Source organism: Trichechus manatus, unplaced genomic scaffold (genome assembly GCF_000243295.1).
Source record: "Trichechus manatus latirostris isolate Lorelei unplaced genomic scaffold, TriManLat1.0 scaffold00048, whole genome shotgun sequence".
Classification (NCBI taxonomy): domain Eukaryota; kingdom Metazoa; phylum Chordata; class Mammalia; order Sirenia; family Trichechidae; genus Trichechus; species Trichechus manatus.
The window spans coordinates 724,907-752,737 of NW_004443984.1; the positions used below are offsets into that span (position 1 = coordinate 724,907).

At 40.4% G+C, this 27,831-nt stretch overlaps 1 protein-coding gene across 2 annotated transcripts; it reads left to right on the plus strand.

Annotated features, from left to right (window-relative positions):
• Positions 1-27,078, plus strand: SRSF4 (serine and arginine rich splicing factor 4). 2 transcript variants are annotated; one of them, XM_023732031.1, is made up of 7 exons: positions 519-10,655; positions 11,324-11,497; positions 18,384-18,526; positions 19,414-19,526; positions 22,566-22,780; positions 25,284-25,373; positions 25,640-27,078. In XM_023732031.1, the coding sequence occupies exons 2-7, from the start codon at positions 11,376-11,378 to the stop codon at positions 26,475-26,477; spliced, it is 1,521 nt and encodes a 506-aa protein (XP_023587799.1). In that variant the 5' UTR covers positions 519-10,655; positions 11,324-11,375; the 3' UTR covers positions 26,478-27,078. The 2 variants fall into 2 exon arrangements, with proteins under 2 accessions (XP_004377074.1, XP_023587799.1); XM_004377017.2 differs by lacking the exons at positions 519-10,655; positions 11,324-11,497 and adding an exon at positions 1-490.
• Positions 27,079-27,831: the final 753 nt, after the last annotated feature.

Below are 27,831 nucleotides of genomic sequence, written 5' to 3' on the forward strand. Positions count from 1 at the left end.
GCTAGCGAGCTGCGAAGGCGGTGCTGGCTCTCCACGACGCACTCGCGAGAGGACGTGCCGCAGAGCGGACGGCTAGCGCCGCCTGTCGATCATCTGGCTCCGCCCGACGCCGGCGCGCCCTCGGGTAGGCCCCGCCCCCAGCCCTGGCCGGGCGGCAAGCGAACGCGCGCTCCCTCCCGTAACCTCCGCCTGAGGGGAGGGTGGGGGAAGCGGGAGGCGCGCGCTCGCGAGCTACGTGCTCGCGTACGTCGCCGGGTTCGGCTGCGTCCGTCCCGCCGCCCGCCCGTTGCCGCTGCCGCCGTCGCTGCCGCCGCGCTCTCGCTTCGCCGGCCGCCGCCTAGGGGGGGCTGGGGCTGGGCTAAGCCTCCACTGCCGTTGCCGGGATGCCGCGGGTGTACATCGGCCGCCTGAGCTACCAGGCCCGGGAGCGCGATGTGGAGCGCTTCTTTAAGGGCTACGGGAAGATCCTGGAGGTGGATCTGAAGAACGGGTGAGGAGGGCGGAAGAGGGGCCGGCCGGGTGGGGACAAGACCCCGGTGGTGCCCGGGAGGCGTCGGGTCGGAGAAGAACGCTTGCCCCGCGCGGAGCAGCTACCGGCCTTGTCTGGCTCCGCCATAGTTGCGGCGCCATGGGGGCGCGGGTAGGCCCCGGTTCCCACTGCGCCTGCGCGGGTGGGGGTGGTAGAGGGATAATGGCAACGACGGAGAGGATTTGAGTGGGACGAGGAGAAGGAAAACCCGAGTGGGATTGGGGCTCCGGGCGGGAGACAACAGCTCCACGGCTCTGGGAACGCCTAGGTTTTTTCTTCCTGGGCTCTAGCACTGAGGCCTGGTTCGTCTCGGCGAAGAGAACGACCTTTCCCGCTCTTAGAGCTGCTGGAAATAAACAGGATTTCCTGCTCCCTTTTTGCCTCTCTCCCAGTCTAATGGATCGGACGGTCACCACGGATCTTTCCCGGGGTCGGGAGTTCTGGAGGGAGGCTGTTTTTAGACTTGGCCATATGCATGCTTTTTTGGGCGGGAGACTCTGGTTTAAATAGTCTAGTGACAGTTTCGAAAGTATCGTCTTGCCTAGCCGAAAGCCCTCACCGTTGCCCCTACAAGGGTCAATTAAAGTCTTAACTCGTTACCTTTTAGACTCCGTGCAGAGTTTCCATGCTGTGGTTTCCGTTGCCAAAAAAATTGCTTTGCCGTTGTAGAATTTGTTAGAGAATACTGGCCACCTTGGTCAGCATCTGCCTCAACTAGTTAGTGCAAACAGACACATTTCTCGAAATTGCTAGCTTTTTGCTTCCCCAAGTGCTGTCTGATACTTGTATTTCTAATGATCTTCTTTGGCAGAGCAGGGCCAGTAGGGGCTACACGTTTCAGGGAAAACACATGAAGAGTGAGGCCAGGAGAAGGTAGCGCGGAAAACTGGGAATCAGGAAATGTTCGATTGTAGGACTTGAAAGACATGGATATAAAAAAAAAAAAATGGGAATATTTTAGGACACTTAACCTTGGATGTTAGAGGAACCCTTGGCATTAATTTTCTTTTTTTAAGTCCTTACTTTCAACAAGTTTGATGTGGCAACAGTTTACTCCCCAGTATGATACTAGCAGCTGACTTTTGAGATGTTATGAAAGATACTTAAGAATAAGTTGCATATTTGAGAAAAGTCGGTAGCTACCAGACACTCAAACTGTTGTCTGGATTTAAAAAGCCATTTCAAATTGATCTTTAGGAGGAATCACCTTCTTGCTGAGGAGAATGTCCTAAATAAAGTGTTCATGAATACTGATTTCTTTTTGAGTAAAAGGCTTAGGAAATTTCCCATTTTGTACAATAGTATTTTTAGTTCTTAGGAATATACTAAATAAAGTGGGGAATTTTGGTGTTATTGTGATACATATCATGAATCTGAGAGATCAAGTTTAAAACTTCAGTTTTTCCCAGAGCCCAACTAAGTTGACAGATAAACTACATTTTGTGGGAAAAGCATGGGTTTCAAAGCCAGGCAGACCTGGGTTTGGCTCCACCATTTACAAGTTATGGACAAGTTATTTGACTTCTTTGAACTAAATTTCCTCACCCACATGGAAAAAGAGAAATGAGATAACAAATTTAAAACATTTGACTTATAGCAGGCTTCCAGTAAGAGATAACTATAACCAAAGAGATTGTTTGTGATCATTAGAAGACCAAGTGTTTAATAACGTAAAGCATACTTGGTTAGGTCTGTTTTCTGAGGTCCCTCTGGTGATACCCAGTGAGCAGGAGATGATGTTAATGTTAATGAGGAAACTGGTTAATGGATAAAATATTGATTACCCACCAATAAGATGCCTGATACTGTGTTAAATGTAACTGGGGAGGAGGCAGAAAAACAGTTCTGCTCTTGAGTAAATTAAGTGTTAATGGTTATAACATGCACGTTTTGTGTGAAGAAATAAATGCTTGTTCTCGCTATAAATTCAAACAAGTAAAACTTGTAATGGTTTACTTGAAAAGATTTGTTTGAAACGTGCTTTGAAGAATGGCTTGACTGTGGCTTAGAATGGAGAGAAGTGTTTGAGAATAGAGTATGCTCTAACTGGTGAGGAGGAAGTGCTCCAGTAAGGAGCATTTGTGAGAAATAACAAACAATCTAGTTTGGATTATCAGCCTCATGAAGGATCTAGAAATTTAACATAAAGCATAACCCAGAAACATCATGGAACATTCAAAATCATGGATTCAAAAGGCTCTTGAAAGAATTGAGCAACCCTGGAAATGGTGTGCTGACGGGAAGGACAAATTCTTCCAGGAACCTGAATACCTGGGTGTCATTTCAGGAGCTGTTCATTCTTACAGTTCTGCCACTAAGCCATAATATTCATGAAATCAGTGATTGAAAGTTAAGACTGAAATAATGAGAAGTCATTTGAGGATTTTGAAGACAGGTGTGACAATCACAAAATGATGGGCAGAGTATGATGTCCTAGCAGCATTCAGGAATTAGTGCAGAGGAAAATGACTTCTGAGAAGAAAATCAATGGTAAAGATGAAGTTCAATTAAAAATTGACTGGACTAGATGGCAGAAATGCAAGAGTCTGAAAGGAAAGAGTAGGTACAAAAGGAAAAGATGACTGACTTTAACAACACGAGTAAGCTCATAGTCCTGGAAACTGAGAAGGATAGTAGATACTGAGAAGCATCTTCAAGCATGTCTGGATTGTGATGATTAGTAATTAAAACTCAAAAACAGATTTTGTATGGGTAGGAAGAATTGCTGAAGGGTTCAAATTTGTGGTAGAAGTGAGATATATCAGTAGGTAGGTCTCTGGGTGGCACAAGTGGTTTGTGATGGACTACTAACCTAAAGGCCTGGTAATCTGTTTCCATGAAGATTATAGCCAAGAAAACCCTAGGGAGTGGTTCTGCTGTACAACACATGGGGTCGTCATAAGTCAGAATTGACTCAGCAGCAGTAGGTACCTTAGGCTGAAGGGTTGTGGATAAAGTTCAGGATTAATTAAATAGGGCATAATAGAAAGCTGACAAAATAAGGAAGCAGATGAGCTCCCCAAAGGAGATTTAGTGGCCAGAAGAGGATTTTCTGGACCCTTTTGGGATTTACAGAATAGTTATGTATGCGGTAGTTCATTGCTGGCCATTTTATTGTGCCAGGCAACCCCAGGGCGATACTTCAGACTAAAGGTGTTTATAGTCTTGTCAACTACACAGCAACACCATCCCTGAATGCTAAAAGTTCCATCAGTTCTGAAATGGTCAGAGAGATCCAGTCAAGATCAGCCACTTAAAGGATTTACTGTAGATTACCTCTGTTTTGGAGAACTTCTAGAAAGATGGGTCAGTTTGGGGCCACAAACTTGATGTAGATCTTCCAGGGCTGTATGGGCCACTTCAGATCCCAGATCCCATTAGGGTCACCTATATTCCTACCTGCTGCACTAACTCCAGCAAGAAGCCACTGTGGGTCCAGGGGAGAATCTTAGGAGGGTTTCAAGGAAGCAACAGTATTGTCAGCCCCTGTTTGTAGCCTTCCATCTCTATGGTAACTAACTGGCTGTCTCTGTTTATGTATATGTGAATTCTATGGATTTTCTTTTTTTATTAATAAATCACTTTCTTAGAAAATACTTGATAACCAAGAAGCAGCAGCAGATTAGTATCTTATATATACTTAAATGTGCAAATGCATATTTAGTTCAACCTCAGAAAGACATCTATATTTATGATTGATTTTCTTTCTGAATGTCATAATTTTTGTTAATTAAGTATACTATTTATTTAGATTTACAAAATCAATTGTTTATGAAAGGATTTGTTTTGAACTTAACATTTTTAAGCACCGTCACAGAAAGGCAGCATCCCCCCACCCCGTGGACTATTAAAAACAGGCTGTTAACTATTTAATTTACAAGAATCGTTATAGAAGTGTGTTTTTTAGTACAGTAGTTTCTGTATTACTGCAAAGTAAAATCTTGTGGTTTAAGTCAGATCTTTTTATATCTTAATTTTTCCGTATTTAATGAAATAAAACTTACCAAATCTAAAGATTATCTTACCTGCCTAATAGCTGAAAGGGTAACTTCCAAGTCATTGAGTTTTTAGTTGATTAAAGGCATGAATTAAAACTCTCAAGGGAAGCTTGACTATAAATCTCAGAAGCTATGTTTTATATTACAGTGAAATCGTGAATAGCCAGAATATTCAGGGGTGTGCTGATCTATTTATTTGGATTTTCACAGTATCTAAGTATTAGCAAGAAAGTTTTGTTTTCACCCTTGTTGAAAATTCCTTGAAGTAGAATGTCCGTTAGTGTAGAAAATAGTTAATTTTTTAAATCTGTTGTTTAAGATTTTCAGTGAGTCGGGTTGTTGTTCCATGTGTCCTGATCACTGTAGGGCACTGTTAGGTGGAAGATACTAAAATGAATCTCTGCTAACCCCAGGACCTACAGAAGGATTTTTTTCTTTTGACTGAATCCCTGATGAGAGCTTGTTTTTCATGTTTTCTTTTAAAGGGGAAATATAGTTAGTATAACGTTCTAGGTCATTGAATTCCAGTTAACTGAACTATTAGTGAATTCTTAATCACCCTTCCACCAATAAAGCAGATAAATGCTTTATTATTTTTATTATAATGATAAAATAGGTGACAAAAATGGCTAAAGAAAAAGCAAACACTTCCCCTTTAAGGATCTCATCACCTTTTTGTTTATGGGCAATTCTGCCCTCAGAAATAATGTCACATTTGGACACACATGTACCAAGGATTTGAATCTGTGTATCAAGAAAACTGTTGTTGTTGTTGTAAGGTGCTATTGAGTCAATTCCAGCTCATAGTGATGCTGTGTGCAACAGAACGAAACACTGCCCAGTCCAAAGAAAACTAGGTAGGGCATTTAGTTTTAGATTGATTTTATAATTATCTAAGATTAAAACATAGTTTTATTTAAAGAAGGGTTTCAACAACCCTGTTTATACATGGCTAACATTAAAAGCCCATTGTTTATTTGTATTGTAACATTTTAAAATAGCATGTTTATTTCTGATTATAAAAGCTTGGCAATTTTATCATAAATTTCATTTTTCAATATAGAGGAGGACAAAAATATGTAACACTGTTATGAATATCCTTTATGTAAATCTTGTACACATTTCTAATTATTACCTTAGAACAGATTCCTAAAAGTGGACTTTTGGGATCAAAGCATATACACATTTTTAAGGCCTTGCTAGCTATTGGTTTCCTTTGCACTCTAGTAAAATAGTACTTATGTTTTCACCTGCCATGTTTAAGAGTCCTTATTTTTCTGAGGTCTCAACTGCTCTAGATATTGTGATTTTTTTTTTAAATTAAAATATTTAAAATTATATACAAGGAAGTCGTCTTAGCATTTTTAGCTCATCTGTTTAGCCTAACAAGAACTTTTTTCAAAGTAACTTTTTAAGAATATTTTTAACATTGGTGAGGTCTTTTATGCAATTTTGTGTGCCACTTTTTCTACTTAATTTATCACGTGTTTTTTCCATGACATTAAAATCTTCATAAACATTATTTTGATGGCTGCATAAAAGCCCTTATGTGACTGTATCATGATTTACCCCAACCATCCCTCCTAGGTTGACTAGTTCTTGCTGTTACAAATAACCCTGTGGTAGATATCTGTGCATAAAATTTTGTTTCCATTTTTATCATTCCTTAGGACAGATTCTATGAAGTAAAATTCATGTGTCACAGCAGGAATGAACATGTAGCAAAATAACTTTCCAGAAAAGCTGCTCCAGTCACATTTCTACCAGCAGCGTATGAGTGTGCCTGTGTCATGGTAGCCTCATCAGCATTGAGCATCCTTATTTTTAAAAATCTTTACCAATTTAACACGTGAAAATGGTCTCATGCATTCTAATCAAGACCTTCTTCTTGAATAGATAATAAAAATAAGAAACAGGACTATGGACAAAGTAGCATTCTATCCTTGTTTTATTAGTAGTATACAACTGCATATACAAAGCACTTTGCAAATGAGTGTTGTTCATAGTTTGTGCTAATGGGGAAACTAAGGCTTGGGGAGATTGACTTGCCCAATGTTACAAAATGATTTATTGACAGCTCAGAAACTGAAGGTCTTTCTTATTGACAAAGCAGATAACAGCATGCACAGTGGCAGTCAAAGCTTCTCTCATGCTGTTCCTTCCAGATGGTTCAGCCCTGTCCTTTTGGGACTTGTCTCCCAGGGTGAGGCAAGGCCTTCAGCCTGTTCAATATTTGGTCTCTATGTAGAGGCTTCCAACAAGCTAACAAGTTACTGCCGAGTAAGACATGGTAATTTTTATGATGCTGACCCTGGATGGGACTACCAGTGATTCTCCTCCTCAAGCTCCTCTTTGAAAAGCTGTAAGGTGGTATCAGCTTTGTCGTGGCTGACCACGTCTCATTCCTAGGGCTGTCTGGCCTTGGAGTATCCTGAAGGTGAAGGATCAGAGTGCTCTGAATTTACATGCCCATATATTGAGAAAATGCCCTAGATGACCTTTCCTACGTGTTGAGATGAGAGGCTTCCTGTCTGGAGGTCTCTGAAAGGCGAATGATACCTGAAGAAGCACTTGAATGACACTTGTTATCCCTCTGCCAGGTCCCCCAACCATGTCTTTAGGCCTGTATGCCAGAAAGGTAGGTCTTCGTGAACAGAGACCTCTACGACCTAGAGAAAGAGGGGAGACTGAAGGGGTGTAGTTTGAATTCAGCCCTCAGGAATAAGAGAGCAGGAGACTCAGGCAGGGGAGTCAGGAACCACAGACCAGAGACACTGACTTTGAGAAAAGTTTTTTCACATGGATGAAATGAAGCTACTGATCCATGATGTTAAAAGAATTTGAAAAATTCACTAAAAATAGTAAATGAATGATATGGCCAATTTCAAGGGAAGGACATCCCCAGGAAATACAGTAGGGAGTGTCATCTCTTTAACCAAAAAGTTAAAAATTAAAGAAGAAGAAGAAAACACAGACTGCAGCCCTGGGACCTTGGGGCAGTTATGAGGGACATGGGAACAGCCAAGATAGTCCCAGAGGCATAATCTCTAAGAGGCTTTAACACCTGTCAACCCTCTCATGTCATTTTAGAGGTAAGTATGAACTGGTTTTGTGTTTGTAGCTTTGGTGTGAAATCAGGTAGTACCGTCTGCTGAGCGTAAAACCTTTGTTGCATTAAGTAGGACATACGGTAATTGTCTAATGGCCCAAGAATTTTATTCTAGATTGGTAATATAACTTTTTCTTCCTTGCGTTTTAATTGTTTTTAATTTGTGACTGAGTCTCCAGGAACTTTAGTATGCTGTCGAGAAATAGTTGATCCCCCCTTGTGAGACCTTTTAGTTTCATTTACCCTCAGTGTTAAGTGCCAGGAAATTGAAATGAACACAAGTGTGATTGTGTTGGCCCCTCTTTAAGGAAAGTGACCGTGTTGTCTTAAAAATGTCAAAATTAACAGATTATGATCATTTGATCCACGAGCTATTTGCAAGTATGTTGTTTTCTGCATAGTTCCATTTTAGAGAAATAAAAATATGTGGCAGCCTAGTGAAAGTGAAATAATGTAGCCACTGTAGTTCGTTTTAGGACCCAGTTACAAAATGAGGCTAAATCTGAATTTGATACAGATTTGTCTCTACCTCCTCCCATTCTGGGGAATTTTGTTTCCTTGTTTAGTTTTTAGGATAATGATTATTCCTATCCTGTTTTCTCCACCCCAGTGTGGTATGTGAGTATTCCTTTAGAGACGGACTGGTGGTATCTGCGTTGTGGGTACAGCACCTGGGGACTGAGTTTGATTATTTCTTTTTCATTAGAAGTTTTTTCACTAGATGGTTTATTTTGTGAGAAAGGAGGGTCATGAGTTTAGTTTTCTTACCAATATATTTGTGTTTTCAATGCTGGTTTCTGTTTTGTGTTCTCAATATTGGTTTCTGTTTTCCTAGACTGGTGTTAACGTTTTGATTATAGGTTTGATTCAGTAGTAGCTTAGAAGAGAATGAATTTTCACAACATTAGTATTTGAACACATCAGATGCAGAAATGGTATTTCTTGCCGTTCAGTATTTCTCATAAGATGCTAATATTCATGTGGGTATTTGTCTTCCACGCTACAGAACATAATTTGATGAAACTGATTTTCTGTGCTCCTAGAGCTTGTGTTTCTCAAACTACGTTTAGTCTTATGGACCACTTCTTCCCATTGGTGTACAGGAGGCAGAAGAGCGTAATGACAGAGTGGATTTTAGATTAAAGCCTGAGTTTGAAGAATCCGAGATGTTTGTGTATCCTTGGGAAGTTACTTAACCTTTCTAAGTTAACCTTCCTCTGTGAGATAACAGTAAACCCTAGAGTTGTGAAAATTGAATGGTATATGTGAAGCATAGCACAATGCCTGATACATAGTAAGACATTTTAAAAAATAGTAATAGTAATAAGGAATTTGAAGAAGGAAAACGTCCTGGTGGACTGGCGTAGTCAAGCTAATAATAGTTTGGAATTTATCAAAACCAAATCCGGTCTTAGGTGCTTATCTGGAAAGCACTTTTTTGGTTGCTGCTGTAATCTTTATAACTAGAAGTCTAGAAACGTAGTTGCTTTGATTTCTGATCAGTTTTTCCCCTACCATTTTATACTTATATTTGTTTTGGTCCCAGTCATCATCCCTTGCAAAACTGATAAGATGCATTTTTAAATATATGAAATATTGTCAGTATCCATTCAGACCAACCACCTCTAGGCCCAGCTTTCTACTCTATGCTGGCCTAATTTTTACCAAGTCTTAGAAACAAAGATAGACTCCAGGGGTTGATGTGGGGCCTCCAGAATGGGAATTGCACAGAATAATCTTATTTTTCCTCTATTCTTCCAGTCTGTTATGTTCTGAACCCACACATGTTTTCGGAAGGACCAAATGGCTGGCACTGGCTAATGGGAATCAAAAGACAAGAGTGAAAGTAACCTGGTTGTCACATATCCCTATCTTAGAGGTGCTTTGCCCTGTCCCATGATCAGTTTCTTTTTTCCCTGGCTACTTCACCTCACTGTATCAGAAAACTCCAACAAAACCTGATCTGTCTGAGGTTAGATTATGATTAAGTCAGTGAAGTTGAATGAAAAAGATTGTATTCAGGACTGTGGAAGAGAAGAAGTAGCAGCTGCCTTTGTATAGGCAGTATAGCCTTGTGGTTAAGAACTTGGGTTTTGGAGTCAGATGGATCTGGGTTCAAATCCAGTTTCACCACTTACAAGCTCCCTGACAGTAATCAAGTTGCTTAACCTCTTTAAGCCTCAGTTTTCTCACTTGTGAGTTGGGAATAATAATAGTGCATTCTTCACATTGGTCATGAGGAATGAATGAAATAAATTCTTTGCTGTGTGCCAGGCACTATGCTAAATAATAAATATCAGCTTTTGTTATTATTAAGGAGCTCATAATCAAATGAAAGGATAAGCACGAAGAAAAAAGAACAAAGCTTGAAAAGCCACAAAAACATGGCCAGATAATATATAAACTTGAATAGAAGTGCTAAAGCTAAAATGATTGGAGGCAGGCAAGTTTTTGAGGCTTCATGAAATAGATAATTCTCAGTCACCTGGAAGAAAGTCAATGTGGTTCATCTTGTGTCGTCAAGGTGTTTTTGGTTAAGAGAATGACATAAATAGAAATATTAAGGAGTCATAACAGACCTCTGAGCAAAGGAATGATGTAACAGCTGACTTTCCTTGCTACCTGTAAAGAGACAAGTTGACTAGGTAAAAATAGCCACAACCTAGAATTAAGTTACTCAGACAGGTAGAGACAGCACTGTGGGCCCTGCAGAATGAGAAAGTTGTAGAACTTGACAATAGACTGAAAGGGCAACTAGAGAGCTTGTTGGGAGTGAATGAGATGGTCAGGAGGTCTAGAAGAGAGAAATCATGAGGTAGGTTTTCTTCTTTGAAGGTGGGGAAAGATCAAGTGCAGACTGAGCTGTGGTCAACGTTTGCAGACCAGGAATCCACACTAGCTCTAATCAGAGAGCTCTTGGTATACAGGAACTGCCAGTTTGCCGACGGGAAAAGAGCCCCAGACTGGGTAATGGTGAGCCCTGAAGTCGCACCCCAGCTCTGCCACTCATTGAGCACGGGTAAGTCATCCACCTTCTCCGGGTGACCTTGATGGCCCTCACTCCTCAGAGACTAAAGAAGGGAGGCTAGAATGCCCACGGCAGCCTCCTGTGTTAGGATAGGAAAGGATCTCATGGACCTGCTTAATGTGGTAGGAGCTCCCAGTGGCTGGAAAAATAAGCACTATTTTGTGGGTTATAAACAACCCTCTGTAACCGGGAAGGTTAAATTGAAACCATAGTCATTGACCCAGAGCAATAAATGTGCCATTGGCTATTTCTACTTTGAGGGCCTGACTGCTGGTTCCCTGGAATATTGCAGACCTTTGGAATCAGGGACAATTGCACTATTCTTATTTATAAACTTTTCTGTGAGTTGGCCTAACCTGAGCACTAGAGAGCTGGTTGCAGAAGTGTGTTTCTACAATTTTCCAAGCACTTTATTCAGACCACAAGAATTACTGTTTTTTATTACTGTCCTGTCAATGTGTGCTAACTTTTTTCACCTCATAAAACCAAGTTTGCTGAAGCATTGGACCAACACTGTTTTAAAAATAAGGTGTTTGATTCCTGTTCATTGAATGCCATAAAGACTCTGCCCTTAAAGTACAGTGTTATTGACTCTAGACTGAGGGCTCAAGCCACCCATGGGTTAACTTCAACAGATGAAAATTTTTCCTTGGCTACAGCAACATCCCTAATCCTGACCAGCCATGGAGAGGTTCGGTTCTTACAAGGAAAATGAGTGAATGTGGGAATGGCTCACCACATTGGGAAAACAAAACTCACATCCTGCTGATGGTGGCTGAGGACTGTCATGTCCACATACAAAGAAAAGCATGTGGCACAGTTTTAGGACAAAGGTGAGCAGAGATCCACTGTGGAAAGGGGCAGATTTTTCTTAGAGAGAACATCTAAGGCATGCCCCTCGGTAAGCAGTGTTGGTGGGTGACTGTGGTCACACGCATGGAGGCTTGCTTTCCCTTGCTCTTCATATCCACTCCCCATCAGTTAGCTGGAATTGGGCACCCCTTAGTCATGCACTGCCCAGTTAGGCATTGATCAGCTTATCTCCAGAGCAGATCATACTCACCATTTTCAGACAGGGTTTTTCTCCAGTTTCCCTGTTTTGTGAAGTTGTTTAGAAGGCAGAGATGACCCTAAGCCATCCTGAAAAGAGTGAGATAACCTGTGCATCCTCTTCAGTAGAACCAGAGAACAGGGCAGGCTTAGCAGTATTTGGGACCATTGGTATAGGTCATTCTGATCGAGGAAAGCCTATTTAGCAACAGTAGGAGCTCAGATGATAAAAATTCTTAGGTGAAGAAGTGTGATTAACATTTCCACAATTGAAGTTTTGGAGTATCTTAGTTTAAAAAACATGTGATAACAATTCTCCCATATCTAACTGATAGCCTGAGCAATACATAAACTGTTGGAAGAGTAGGACTAGAAAACTGACAATGGTATAAGGATGAGCTAAAGTTTAGAACAGTTCACAAAATTCATTGTGGCTTTTGTTTGTGGTGGCCAGATGCCTGCCTGCCTGTCTATAGTTAGAATCATGGCACCTACTTTTTTAGGGATAAAATGACAGCAACCCCTCCTCCCCTCTTTTTTTCCACAAAATTTGTCAGGAAAAAAACCCGGAGGAAGCTAGTTTGGGAAAAGACAATAGCAGAGAAATGTTGAAGAAAGACTTTTTTAGTATTGTACATTTAATAGTTAGGCCACACTTTTTATTCTTTCACATAGGCAAGGAGGAGAAGGATTGAAAGGCATAAAATCTGAGAGTCAAGATGTGGCATGTTGTTATTGTTCGGTGCCGTCAAGTCGATTCTGACTCATAGTGACCCTGTGTACAACAGAACAAAACACTGCCTGGTCTTGCGCCACGCTCTCAATCCTTGCTATGCTTGAGCTCATTGTTGCAGCCCCTGTGTCAGTCCATCTTATTGAGGGTCTTCCTCTTTTTCACTGACCCTCTAGTTTACCAAGCAATATGTCCTTCTCCAAGGAGTCGTCCTTCCTGATAACATGCCCAAAGTATGTGAGATGAAGTCTCACCATCATCGTTTCTAAGGAACATTCTAGTTGTGCTTTCTTCCAAGACAGATTTATTCGTTCTTCTGGTAGTCCATGGTATTTTCAGTATTCTTCACCAACACTGTAATTTAAAGGCATCAGTTCATCAGGCTGCTTTATTCATTGTCCAGTTTTCACATGCATATAAGGCAATTGAAAATACCGTGGCTTTGGTCAGTCACGCTTATTCCTCAAAGTGACATCTTTTTAACACTTTAGAGAGGTCTTTTGCCGCAGATTTGTCCACTGCAATACGTCATTTGATTTCTTGACTACTGCTCCCATCGATTGTGGATCCAAGTAAAACAAAATCCTTGACAACTTCTATCTTTTTTCTGTTTGTCATAATGTTGCTTATTGGTCCAGTTGTGAGGATTTTTGTTTTCTTTATGTTGGGGTATAATCCATACTGAAGGCTGTAGTCTTTGATTTTCATCAGTGAGTGCTTCATGTCCTCTTCACTTTCAGCAAGCAAGATTGTATCATCTTCATATCACAGTTTGTTAATGAGTCTTCCTCCAATTCTGCTGTCCTGTTCTTCATATAGTCCAGCTTCTCAGATTATTTGTTCAGCATACAGATTGAATAAGCACGGTAAAAGGATACAACCCTGACACACACCTTTCCTGACTTTAAACCACACAGTATCCGCTTGTTCTGTTGGAACGACTGACTGCTTTTTGGTATAGCTTCCTCATGAGCACAGTTACGTATTCTGGAACTCCCATTCTTTGCAGCATTATCCATAATTTGTTGTGATCCTCACAGTCAAATGCCTTTGCATAGTCAATAAAACACAGGTAAAAATCTTGCTGATTTTCTCTCAGCCAAGATCCATCTGACATCAGCAACGATAGCCCTTGTTCCATGTCCTCTTCTGAATCTGGCTTAAATCTCTGGCAGTTCCCTGTCGATGTACTGCTGCAGCTGCTTCTGAATTATCGTCAGCAAATTTTCATGTGATATCAGTGATATTCAATAATTTCCACATCCTTTTGGATCACTTTTCTTTGGAATGGGCACAAATATGGATCTCTTCCAGTCGGTTGGTCAGGTAGCTCTCTTCCAAATTTGTGGGCATAAATGAGTGAGCACCTCCAGCACTGCGTCCGTTTGTTGAAACATCTCAGTTGATATTCCATCAATTCCTGGAGCCTTGTTTTTTGCCAGTGCCTTCAGTGCAGCTTAGACTTCTTCCTTCGGTACTGTAAGTTAATGATCATATGCTACCTCCTGAAATGGTTGCATGTCAACCAATTCTTTTTGGTACAGTGACTCACTGTATTCCTTCTATCTTTTGACACTTCCTGTGTCATTCAATATTTTGCCCATAGAGTCCTTCAGTATTGCAACTTGAGGCTTGAATCTTTTCTTCAGTTCTTTCAGTGTGAGAAATGTCAAGCGTGTTCTTCCCTTTTGGTTTTCTAACTCCTGGTCTTTGCACATTTTGTTATAGTACTTCGTCTTCTCGAGCCGCCCCTTGAGATCTTCTGTTCAGCTCTTTTACTTCATCATTTCTTCTATTCGCTTTAGTTACTCTAAGTTTGGGAGCAAGTTTCAGAGTGATGTGGCATACTGGGAAGTTTTTTGTTTATTTTTGTCAATTCCTGTTATAGAGGACTTTTTAAATTTGTCTTCTCGTAAAGTTCTCCATCTTCATTCTCATGAGAATTGATTGAAAGGAAGTCTTTGTTTTTAATAGAGTAGAAGAGGACGGATGTCTGTAGTTAAGAAACCTATCTGTTGGGTTGTGTTTTGCGAGGCTTATTCACAGGTCACACCAGGGATATGTATGCATATGATACATACACATATGCATACATACATACGTATGTATATGTGCATGTATATTGTATAGCTATGCTTACTTTGACAAAGGATTCATAAGGAGAGTACTTTTTGGGAGAAGAAATTAGTTTTCGTGGTATTTGGCTGCAAAGAACAAAGGGAATGTTAAGAACCATTTAGAAAGACTCCAGAGAGCTTTACTTTGTTAAAGGCACGAAAACTTAATTCAAGGACAGTTTTAAATGTTTAAAACAAAAATTGGGACCCAGACAATAGTTTTACAAGATCTTTTAGGTTATATAGATTAAATTTATCCTTATCTGTCTATTGTATACCTCTGATGCTACCATACTGGTCCAGGCCTGCCAAATTTTAGAGTTTAAAGTATTCAGTCGTTAAGCCAGAAGAGTACTAATTTTAACATTTATCCATCTCACTTTTGACATTAGGCGAAACCTTACAAATAATATGATAAAGCCCCTTCATTTCACAAATAAAGATAAGACCCAGAGAAGTAAAGTGGTTTGAATGTGTGTTTCAGAGCTGGTTTATAGCAGAACTGACCAAGGCCAGTCCCTGCTGCCCTACTCTTAATGGTTCCAGATTTGAGCTCTGAAGTCAGACCATGCGGCTTTGAATGCCAGCTCTGCCTCTTTTTTTTTTTTTTTTTTTTTTTTTTTAATTTAACACTGTGCCTCAGTTTCCTCATCTGTAAAATGGGGATAATAATAGTACCTGGCTCTTGAGTATTGTGAATATTAAGTAAAATGGCATTGCCTGGTATATAGAGATTACTTAATAAATGTTAGGTAATATTTTATTGTTATTATCTAGTCTTCCTTCCTTTTTGGGGAATCCATTCACTCTACTTAATGAATAAAAGTCATTCTTCCAGTAAAGCAGATCTAAATAAACAATTTCATAGAAGCAACCAAACTGATCTGGTCTTTGTTTTGCTTGCAGAGCAGGAGTCCCTACCAGGTATGGCTTGTTGTTGGGGAGGATAGTTCTTTAAGTCTTCCAAACCCACCCGCTGTGCCGGTGGCAGAGAGAAGTGACAGTATGATGCCTGATTTGATCCTTGGACTGGATGTTGACATCAAAATGTTCCAGATTGATTTTGTGGCTTTTCACATCATAGTAGCCGAAATTTTTCTGTGAAATAAATTTGATTTCGTCAGCTATTTTGATAAGTTACTTATATACCTGAAAAAATGTGACTACTAAAGTGACTCTCCTGTTGGAACTTTTTAGAAAGTCAGTAATAGGGAAAGGACTGTAAGGGCCATTTCCTCCAGCATCACAAATTGGTTCCTCTGACCTGGGGAAGAATTGTATTGGCCAGGTGTGCATCAGCCTCAGCAGCAAAGAAGGATCGGTCTGTCTGAGCATTAATGTTTGTTTTTAAACAGTGTGCCTCCACCTGACAGATTTGTCGTTACTTTCTCTGAAAAGTCAGAGTGAGGTGTTGTGCATGTAAGCCTTGGAGCAGAGCAAGCACGCGCAGAAGATCTCTGAGTTGGGAGAATGCGTCACAGATAGATATACCATAGCATCATTTGTCAGGAACAGTAGTTCAGCTTCCATTTCAGACGACTGTGGAGCTCAGGGTCATGCCTTCTGTGTAGTTGTAAAGCCTACTGAAGGAAACAGGACTTTACTGGGATTCATTTAGTTAAGCCTCGGGAGCCAGTATTCTCCATCTGACATCACATTAGGTCAGTCATGGTTATTGAACGGTCTGGGGCCAGTGGGTGACTCTTCAAGGGAAGTGAAGGCTCTTCATCCTGCCAGTGTTGGCCATGTCTCTCGTCCTTCCACTTGGCATCAGGCTCTCTCATAGTGCCAGGAGCAGTGATACATGGGCAAAGCAGACTTGTCTTGTGACTTGTCTCCACACCTAAGTTAAAGGAGGCACTTTTTTTTTTTTTAGTATGTTAATGATCTGTTTTAGAAATAAACCAAAGTAGAAAGTGCTTAGATTTGGTTTTTTGTTTCCCTTTTTTGTTTTGTGTTGACAAAATCTCTGAAAGCGATAGAGTAGCTTTCCACATGATCCATTCTACCTAGGAAAGGAAAAAACAGCTACAATGTATTATCTATTATAGATTTGTAGTGACCTAAAGCACATTTCAACATAGTAAGTCAATGATTTGGAAAGATTTTACTTACTTTGTCAAACATAATAGTGTGTTCAAATCATTCTTACTAAGGTTTTCAGCAGTTCCAGCCTATGGAAGCGTGATACCATGTCTTAAAGACTTTCACAGCTCATAAATTGAGCCAGGAGGCTTCTGAATTTTGTTGTTGCAAAGTGCTTCCCATTAAGTAACTGGGTATGGCTGTTACTTTTTTTTTTTTTTTAATGGATTTGAGATTCAGTGATTCCTAAGCTTGAGTGCCATCATCCCTATAAACAGACACTCAGTATCTTAACTTACTTACCTCCCCATTTCTCCGCCCCCCCGTCCCTAGTATCCACTAATAAACTTCTCTGTGCATTTGCCTATTGTAAGTATTTCATATAAATGGGATCATACAATATTTGTCCTCTTGCCACTCAGATATTTCAGCATAACAACCCTCCAAAGTTGCAGTGTAACCTAGTACAGTGCCTGTCACCCTGAGAGACTTGTTTGAAGGAACACTTCAGTAAGGAAAAATTCAGCAATTCTGAATGCTCTTACTTATTTAACATGTTGCCGAGTACAGTGTTACATGTTAAAGAATTAGGGGAATACTTCTTTGCCAGCAGGCGAAACTAACTCCTGGCAAGTCTTATAACCTGTTTTTAGTTTCAGTATGTGCAGGAATCCATTTAAATGCAGATGAACTCTAGTCACTGTTGGCCTGTGTACATGGCCTTGCTAGAGTTTAAAGTAATTGCTTGTAACTTTCCTTTGTGATTTGGTATGGTCAGTGAGGTGACTTTAGTTTTTAAATATAGTCACTGGTCACAGAGCTAGAATTATCACAGCCATATTAGACCACACTGAACAGTTCTTGATAACAGTTTACAGGGCGATGTTTAACCTTGCTTATAAATATCTTACAAGTTTTGCACTTTGGTTTTATAAATTGTACTCATTAACAGTCATTAATAGGATTTTTGGGAGTTTGTTTTCTTTTGGGTTCAACCACCAAATTTTCCACTTCGCTGGAAAGTTTCTAGCAATGCTATCTAAAGAAGTTTTCACAGTTGTATAGAGATTTTAGAGAATTCCAGCCTATCTAAAGCCTCATGGAAATGAGTTTGGAATGTCACAGGAAAGTGAATAGCTCAGAATTTTTCCACTGATAATTTCTAGAACAATTCATTTGTTACTAGTTTATTTAGGTAGAGGAACAAGAACTTTTTTTTTTTCCCACAGTTCACTGAGGAGATTTAAAATATGTAATTTTACTTGGTATGTTATTTCAAGACATGATTAACAGTTAAGACACAGTTCCTGAATGTAGGTCTAATAGTTCTCTAAGGTACCACTTTTGGGCTACAGCTTTAAAAGAATGAGTTTTTAATGTGGTGTGTTAAAAGAGCAAGTAATCCATCTTGTAGTTAAACCTTATACCAAACATCCCTGGTAGAGGTCTTTGCAGTTGCCACCAACCACTCAGAGAACAAAGGAAGTAGTCTCTGTGTATCTAGCCAGCCTCTTCCTAGAAAGATAAGAGTCTACTAAGAAGTCTCCCTGTCCTATCGCAGTGCCTGTCAGCACAAAGCAAAGTGATTTCACCTAAAGGGAAGAGAAAGGTGACCCTTAGTTTGTAAAACCCACCTAACATTTGCTAAGCATGAACCTCATTGCTTTCTCTTTAATGTTAGTGAAGTTAGGGGTCAAAATGGTGCCAACCAGGATTTTGTTTGCTTTCTTCTAGGTATGGTTTTGTGGAGTTTGATGATCTGCGTGATGCAGATGATGCTGTTTATGAACTAAACGGCAAAGACCTTTGTGGTGAGAGAGTAATTGTTGAGCATGCCCGCGGCCCACGTCGAGATGGCAGTTACGGTTCTGGACGCAGTAAGCATTTAAAGGGCATTTGTATCAGTGACATGCCTTTGTTATTTAATGTTAATTTTTTAAAGTAATTAATTAATTAATGTTATACTTAAATTATTGATGTTTAAGCCATTTGTTTTTATAAATTGTGTATCTTTTTAATTTAGAATTGCAAATAAACATCTTTGATAATGTTTAATGTTAATTAAAATAATGACATAAATTTCTTGTTTTAATACTTTATAAATATGTTTAATGATGTGTGTTTGTGTTTTTTCTCTGTAATGCAATTGTTTAACATAGATTTAACAAAGACCTCAATGTTTTAATTAAAAGAATCCTTTGAGGCTAAGATGACTGCCTGTTCCATTTGCTGACCTTGGGTTACCTTTCCATGCGTGGCTCTTTGAACCATTGTGGCCCTTGGCTGACCAAAAACAGGAAGCCATGTGACGACCGCAACCTTTCCCCATTAGACCTGGGTGGTGAGGATCCCAAGGGTTAGACACAGATGAGATTAAACTGAAATAGGTGCCTGAAAATCTTTTTTTTATATAAAATATTCACAAAAACTTTAATCACTGTGAGTAACACCTGTAACTGATTTAGTAACTTGGTTACTTATTTCTAAATTGTTAAATAGTTTTTAATTTATGCATGTTGATTGTAAATATAAAAATTAATGAATGTGTATACTTACAACTTTTTAAATTAAATTTTCATGTTTAACTGATTGCTTTTTTAAGAAATAAAAATAAATCTAGTTTAGAATTAAGGGTGGGAGTAGATTTAAATATATATGCTGTTGTTTGGGGTGGGAGGTAAATAGTATATTTAAGGGGAATATGTGCTGTGTCATTTTTCCCTTTTCCTACATCAAAGTAACTATCTATTTGAACCTTCCAAAGGTGGATATGGTTATAGAAGAAGTGGCCGAGATAAATACGGCCCTCCTACCCGCACAGAGTACAGGCTTATTGTGGAGAATTTGTCAAGTCGGTGCAGCTGGCAAGACCTAAAGGTTTGGGCCCCATTAACCTTCTGGGGTAAGATTGGGCAGGAGTTAGATTGGGAAACAGGTAATTGTATGTGGGCACAGGCATACACAGAATGTATTGGTGTTATGTGTTTGAACGCCTTCCCAAAGTGGAAATTCTCCGGTGACAGGTTCTATCAGGGTACAAAAGACAGACTCTCACTACTACTTTATATTATGGGACCATCACTCTAAGGAGAAACCTATATTATGTGAAATGTTCCTGTGTGGAGACTGTTATAGGGAGATGCCAGTGTATTTCTCACCAGTTAAAGGGAAAGTTACAACCACCAATATTTCTTGCAACATTCCCTGTAACATGCAAGTTTATGTCAGCTTTCTAGTGTAGATCCTCATTGGTAAAATCGAGTATCTCACTAGTTCTTTCATAAGGTTTATTTATTTTTCATGGAACCTTTCTTTCTAAAAGAATTTTGGTGTCAAAAATTAAGGTCTAGTGCTGTGTTGGCCATCCAACACTAATCCAAGCTCATTTTTTGAGAACAGTATTGGTTTTTTTAATCTCCATAAGAAAGCACTTACTGAGTAGTGTCTTAAACTAGATGGTCTTAGGAGGACAAATGAGGATATTCAGAGTCCTATCTCACATCTTCAATCCATCATTAAACAAGTCATCTCTAGCAAAATGAGTGTATTTTAGGTTCAAGGAAGAATAATTAGGAATCCTCTACATGCACAGTTTTAACTTGTCAAAGCACTTTTCAACCCGTTTTTTTTTTTTTTTTTTTTTTCAATTTAGTCCCCAACAACCCCCAGAAAAGATTAAGTCACACAAATGGTCTTAGCAGAAGAGTTGGAACCAGGACTGGGACCAGGACTCGACTGACTCCCAGTCTGTTTTTCCAGTCTGTCATGCTGGCAGCCAGCATATTGCTGACCTTTACTGAGTGCCTGCCCTCAGGATTGCACTCTCTGAAGGAATGACTCTGGTATTGTGAGTGTTAGGGGTTAAATATTATGAGTAGAAACTGGAAAGCTCTACTCTGTGAGCAGAAAATGCCAGCACTAAATACGGTATTAAATTAATTTCTTATAAAAATTGTTAAATTTTTTGTTAAAATGGAGCCTAGCCAACATCCCTTGGTTTTATACTTCTGTACCTTTGGGCAGTCTTACTCTTAGGAAACGAGAGTAATAGAGTAGATTTCCTAGAAAGCCAAGGTGTTGCTAAGTGTGGGGCTCTGGGGCCGGCCTCAGGTGAAGCCTAGCTCATCCCCTAAGTGACCTTGGCAAGTTATTTATCTCTTGTGCTTCATATTCCTCAACTGTAAAATGGGATTAATATTAGTTTCTACTCAAATGTACTGTGAGAATTGAATGGACTTTTTTTATATTAAACTAGAGCAGTTCCTGGAACAATAAATGCTAGCTATTTAATCAAGGAGATGCCTAAATAAAAGAAGTTTAAAGGATATTGTTTAAAAATACGTAAATTCATAACACCCAGTGGTGATGGCATTAGTATACTGCTGGTGGCATTGCGAATTGGCGTGAGGTGGCGTTAGGAATTCAGCTTCTACAGTCTGCCTATGTTCAGACATTGGCTCATTCACTTACTTCCTGGATGACTTTGGGTGATTGCTCAGCATCTCTAGATTTCACTTTTCTCACCTATAAAGTGGGCGTTGTGGTTGTAATTAGAACTAAATTAATTAAAACATACTTGTCATAGAATAAACATTCAGCATGTCAGCTCTTATTGTTATCATTGTTATTATAATTTTCTAATTTAGAAGTATGGCAGTATAGAACAAATGTAGTGACACTCTTCAAGCCATTTTACCAGAATGATCAAATACCTTAATTTGCTCAAAATAGTCCTGGTCTTGGCATAACTATTACTAGCATCCTCATTCACTCTCAAATGTATGGCAGTTTAGATGATAAATTATAGGCTCCCTGCCTTTTACTCAGAACCCTTATTCCTACCAATAATTCCGTTGAATTAAAGAATTATTTTGTACAGAGGTTTTCATTGCTGGATTATGAATAATAGCAAAAGATTATATATATGTCCTAAAAGTCCCATCAACTGAGAAAGCCTCAGAAAAGGTCTTTTGCATACTAATTATTTGAAGACTATGTTGTATGTTAAGACATAAGCATGTTTATGATGCAGTGGGCAGAGAAACAGTATAGATGGCTTGTGCTAAATGTTTGTGAAATATGGAAAGGAAAGGAATATACAAAAATGAACTGCTGTTGAATATTCATATATTCCACAAATATCTATTGCATCTATGGCATATTATGTACAAAGAAATGTGGAAAAATTAGCATTAAGTCTCTAAGTTTTAAATTTTATCCAAATTCCATTGTCTTTTCAAACACTACTATCATCTTAGCATTTATCTAGCACCTCAGTTTTATTATCTCATTGGGTCATGCAAAGTCCTCTGAAACAGGGTAAGAAACAAGGCTTACAGTAGTGAAGTGACGTAGGTGGTCTTAACACTTTCAAGAGCCCGGGCTGGACAGTACTCCCTCTGTTCCCTTTTTGCCTTTCATTTGTTTTGAAGAGATAATGTAACGATAATTTTAAGTAAAATTTGGGGACTAATTTCATAATCTCTATGGATTTGTTTAACTTCCACCTTGGATGCTTGTCAATATCCATACATATTTTCAAACAAGTGTTTGTAATGAAATGTAAAAGACTTAAATATAGTGACATACTTCTGTCAACAAAGAACTTGTCACTATAAAATTGAGAAAATGATAGTTAACTCAGATTTTTCATATTCACAGATAATTTATTTAAAGCAGTTGTTAAATGTTTGTTCATTTTTGTTCATTACCCCTACCACCCACCTAATACCTGACACTTTAAAGGACCTTAGTAAATGGTTGGTGGATAGATGGAAATATTTAGCAGTAAACTTCATTCTGAGAAAAGCTGACATTTCTCCTTAAAGGAAAGGAAAAACTTGCGTTGTGATGATTGCATTAGATAATTTAGCAAAAGGTATTCTAACCTATTTGGGGATTTCTTTTTTCCTCTAGGATTATATGCGTCAGGCAGGAGAGGTAACCTATGCAGATGCTCACAAGGGACGCAAAAATGAAGGGGTGATTGAATTTTTGTCTTACTCTGACATGAAAAGAGCTTTGGAAAAGTTGGATGGAACTGAAGTCAATGGCAGAAAAATCAGATTGGTTGAAGACAAGCCAGGTTCTAGACGACGCCGGTCCTACTCCAGGAGCCGGAGTCACTCAAGGTACCATGGGTGTCCTTATGCATTGGAGCGGGCCTTAAGTTCATTAGTGAGCACATAGATATTCTATTTACATTCCCCTGTTGAATTCTTAGTAACATGGTTCCATCTGGTTCAGTCTCTCAGAACTTTGAACTGAACATTTATTTGTAAAACTCTTGAACTCTTATGTCATGAATACAAATAGAAATAAAGTCCTTTCTCTGAGGCAGGAGTCAGTGGCCTTTCACATTTCTTCTTGGCTCCGCTGGATCATACCCTGGCTGGGGGCAAGCATGATCATTGGTCTCTTGGTTACTCTGTCAGATACTTTAGCTGCTCAAGATGGAGACTTTGTCTTCTTTAGCAACAATTCTATAGATAGGCCAGGCACTGGACTCAGCACTAAAGAGGCAGTTGCAAACAAGACAAATACTGTCCCTGCCCTCATGAACCTTGGTTTAATAGAGAACACAGGCATTCCACAAAGAATAACCATCATGATAAGTATGTCGAAGGAAATGTACACAGCACAACCAGTCTGGAGAGCTGGCAGAGGCTTCCTTAAGGAAGTTTGATAGAAGCTGAGCCCTGAAGGATGAGCTGGAGTTGGTGGACAAAGAGAGAGGGCAAGTGCCTTTCAGGCAAAGAGAACAGTGTGTTTTGAAGGCCCTGGGGGTGGGAGAGAGTTTCCCTAAGTGGAGGCCAACATAGGAAGGAGAGTGGTTTGAGATGGGTTAGGTTAAGGATTTAAGAGTAGTGAGAAGTCATTAGACTTCTGTGCTTTCAGTTTAATTTTTATTATGGAAATTTTCAAGTGTATACAGTATCAGAGAAAATTGTTTAATGAACCTTGAATCCCATTCAGCTGCAGCAGTTTCTATTTTGCCAGTCTAGTTTTTTCCCCCCTCCTGCTGCATTATTTTAAGGCAAGTCTAAACATCCTGTCATTCCACCTATAAATACTTCTATCTCTGATTTTTTTCAATAAAACCATATGCCAGTATCATACCTAGCAAAATTAATAGTGGTTCCATAATATCGTTTAATACCCAGTTTTTAATACCAAAATTCTGCATGTGTCTGAAATGTTTATTTTTACACTTGGTTTGTTCATATTCTTATAGTCTGCACATTGCATTTTGATGGCAGTCTCTTAATCTTTTATTGACCAGCATATCCTCCTCCACCCTCTTTTTACGTTCTGCGTGTTTATTTGTTGACAAAATGGGGTCATTTGAGTTTTTCGTAGTTTAAATTTTGCTGGTTTCATCCTTGTGGTGATATTTAACATGTGCCTTTATCCTCTCCCCCATATTTCCTATAAGCATGTAGTTAGATCTCGAGTCATTAGAGCAGAGTCATGGTTGCGGCAGAACCACTTACTTCATAGGTCATGCTTTGTGCTTCCTTATGTGATTTCTGCACATCCCAGTTTTAATGATAATAAGATTGATCAGTGCGTTCAGAGTTGTCAACATTTCCTAAGAACATTAACAATAATTCATAAAATCACCTCATGTCCAGGCCACAGACAGATTTCCCCAGTTGTTCCATGGTTGTCTTTTATAGCTGGTTTTTTTTCCTCACCAGAATTCAGCCCACTCGTGTATTGCAAGTGGTTGTCATGTCCTTTTAGTCTTGGGAAGTTCCCCTATTTTTTCCCCATCTCATTTTCTTTTCTTTGAAGGTTTTTTAAACTATCCCACATTCTGGGTTTATGTTTTCTTGGTATTATTAAATTTGTACCTTATCCCCTAACTGCCTGTAAACTGAAAATTAGTTCTAGAGAGGTATGGCTGAGATGCAGGTTAAACATTTTTGGCAGGAGTCCTTCCTTGGTGGTGGCGCCCAAAAGTCTTTAAAGTTTTCCTCTTTCCGTCACAAGATGTCTGAGATCTGTCTCCTGCAGTTCCTGCCCTGCACTTGCACTCAGTCATGTCTCCAAGGAGCCCATGGCCTAGGCTCACTAACAAAAGTTTTAAGCTTGGGGTGTCTGTCTTTTTAAAATGGCTGTTTGGTCACAGTGAGGTAGATTGGAAAAGGGCAAACGTGTAGGAAGACTAGTCAGGAGGCTGTTGTGGTACCAGGGGAGAGGTGGTAGGGCTTGCGTGGGACGGCAGCAGCAGAGGTGAGTAGACAGGAGAAAATTAAAAGGCAGAATCATCAGTATGTAAGTCCGTGAGGGAAAGAGGAGTCAAGAATGACTGCGGTTTCTGGTATGAGGAACTGGGTAAATAACAGTGGCGTCAGTGGAAATCAGGAACCCAGCCCAGGGAACAGGTCTGGGGGAAGTAGTGTGTTCACGATTGGAGGTGCTGAGAGCTTCAGGTGAGCCATCCATATAAAATGTTTGCAGGTGCCTGGATCTAGGGGCCCAGAGCTCGGGAGAGAGTTCTTTTTCAACTTTGTGCCTGGCACACAGCAGGTGTCTGTGTGTACTTTTTGACTTGAAGAATGTCTTGGTTGACTCAAATCAGCTGGCCTTTTGTCAGCAAGTGTTAAAAAAAATATTTTCTCCCCCTAGGTCTCGCTCTCGAAGCAGACATTCCCGTAAGAGCAGAAGCCGAAGTGGCAGCAGCAAAAGCAGTCATTCAAAGAGCAGATCTCGATCCAGGTAAGTCTCCTTGGCAAAAGTGTGAGAGGTCAGCAGGGAACACCTGTACCATTTCTCACTTTGATTTTAATCATGTTGCCAGTCTTCCCTCACCCCACTTTTTCCAGTTCCTTGGATTGGAACTGTAGGGGTTCAGAAAGTGATCCTTGGCCGTACGTTATGTTGTGGGGCATAGCTCAACACACAGCCCCTTTGGTCTTCTTGTCTCATGAGTAGCGGGAAGTGTGAAGCCACACATGACACAGGCATCCCTTCTACCTCCTCAGGTCGCGTTCGCATTCCCAGAGCAAGAGCCGCAGCCGTAGCCAGAGCCGCAGCCGGAGCAAGAAGGAACAAAGCAGGAGCCCCAGCAAGGATGACAAGAGCCGTAGCCGCAGCCGCAGTGCTGACAAAAGCCGCAGTAAAAGTAAAGACCAAGCCGAAGAGAAGATCCAGAACAATGACAACATTGGGAAATCCAAGAGCCAAAGTCCCAGTAGGCATAAAAGTAAGAGTAAAAGTAGGAGCAGGAGTCAAGAGAGGAGAGTGGAGGAGGAGAAGCAAGGGAGTGTGAGCCGAAGCAGAAGCAGGGAGAAGAGCAGGAGTCAGGAGCAAAGCCTCCTCGAGAGCAGGAGCCGAAGCAGGAGCAGGAGCAAAGGAGGCAGCAGGAGCCGAAGTAGGAGTCGCAGCAAAAGCAAGGACAAGAGGAAGGGAAGGAAGAGAAGCCGGGAGGAGAGCCGCAGCCGAAGCCGCAGCCCCAGCAAGAGCGAGCGGAGCAGGAAACGAGGCGGCAAGCGAGACAGCAAGTCGGGCAGCAGCAAGAAGAAGAAGGAAGACACCGATCGCTCCCAGTCCAGATCTCGGTCCCGCTCCGTGTCAAAGGAGCGGGAGCATGCCAAGTCCGAGTCTGGCCAGAGGGAAGGCCAAGGAGAGAGTGAGAATGCAGGCATCAACCAGGAGACCCGGTCCAGGTCGAGGTCCAATTCCAAATCGAAACCAAACCCATCAGAATCGCGCTCTAGATCAAAGTCAGCCTCAAAAACCCGGTCTCAGTCCAAGTCTAGATCCCGGTCCGCTTCCAGATCTCCCTCCCGGTCTAGATCTAGGTCCCACTCAAGGTCCTAACTGGCTACAACCACAGTTGGAACTACCCAAGAAGTCTTTTGTACATGTTTGGTAGCCGTAGCACAAGTGATTGAAGTAGACCACACGTCACTGCTGTACATTTTTAACTCCCCTAATGGTGTGTCTATAATTGTTAAATCTCAGTGCTTCCTCTCCATAAAGCCTCCTGGCGCCAGGCCTTCCTGCTCGACTGAAAAAAAATCTTCTCTTTGAAACCCTCCCTTTACTCACGGCCCACAGTAGAATATCCAAAATGCCTTGGCTTTCAGGCCTGGCCCTTCCTACAGGGAGCTCAGTACCTGGACACCATTAAGGCTGGAATGATGACATAGGTAGGTATGGTGAGTTCAACTGTTTTCGCCCTTGAATTGATGCCCTTTGAGGTATGCCATTTAGTGAACGTGCTAAGTCTTAAGTTTCCTACCACTTTGGTTTCATATTTTTGGACTTAACAAAGTTGTGAATAGCACAGTCGAGGAAAATTGATACCTGCAGTAACCCATAGAAAATAAACTGTAGAGTTCCATATTCTGGTATTGTGACTATATTGTTTTATATTAAAAAAAAAAAAAAAAAAGAAAATTTTTTTTAATTTTATTTTTCCCCGTCTTGCAAAGTATAGTGCCCCCTGTTTCCATTAAATTTGAATAAAGACTATTTTTGCTTGACAAATTTGATGGTGCTTGAATCGAAGTTGCATTTTCTGATACATTCTGTGATCTCTTTTCTTGGCATAAAGAATTCAGTGCAGTTGCCTCTTGGGAAATGTGTAATGGCTCTTTTGTTCCCTGGGGTCACCTGTGGATAGGGAGACAACACTTTCCTGAAGTATTTTTCTCACCCAACAGAGTAAAGGTAAGTTTTTCAGGAGTTTATAGTCCTTCACTCTTAAGAATCTTATGATTGAGTAGATGAGAAATTAATCAGTTTGGGAACTCGGAGCCTTACCAGATGAGTTCGCGAACACAGTTGCTTCTGTGCTGTTTGTTGAGCCTCTTGCCGTGAATCTACAGTATCATAAATCTCATCACTTAGGATTTGGGCTCACTGAAAACCAAAGAAAATCTCCTGATTACCTTTGTCCCATTCACCCTTGCGTTGTGTATTCCGCTGTCGGAGCTACCAAAGAGACAAGTAAACCCCATCCAGCCTCAGCCCTTGAGGGAGCATGAAGCTGCGGAGGAAGTTAGAGGGCCTTCATGATACGCTGCAGCAAGCTTGGGCAGAGTGAAGGCTGTTTTCAGGCTGCGTCTGTGCATTTATTGGGGGCTGTCCATAGATTTAAAGCAGCTCTCCTGTGGACCAAACCCTGGAGGACACACTGGGGACACAAGATCAGACGAGTTTCTTGCCG

Coding starts and splice junctions, on each gene's coding strand:
- SRSF4 (XM_023732031.1), top strand. CDS start 11,376: ATGAGTGAATGTGGGAATGGCTCACCACATTGGGAAAACAAAACTCAC. Junction 18,527..19,413: donor CAGTTACGGTTCTGGACGCA/GTAAGCATTTAA, acceptor AACCTTCCAAAG/GTGGATATGGTTATAGAAGA. Junction 25,374..25,639: donor AAGAGCAGATCTCGATCCAG/GTAAGTCTCCTT, acceptor CTACCTCCTCAG/GTCGCGTTCGCATTCCCAGA.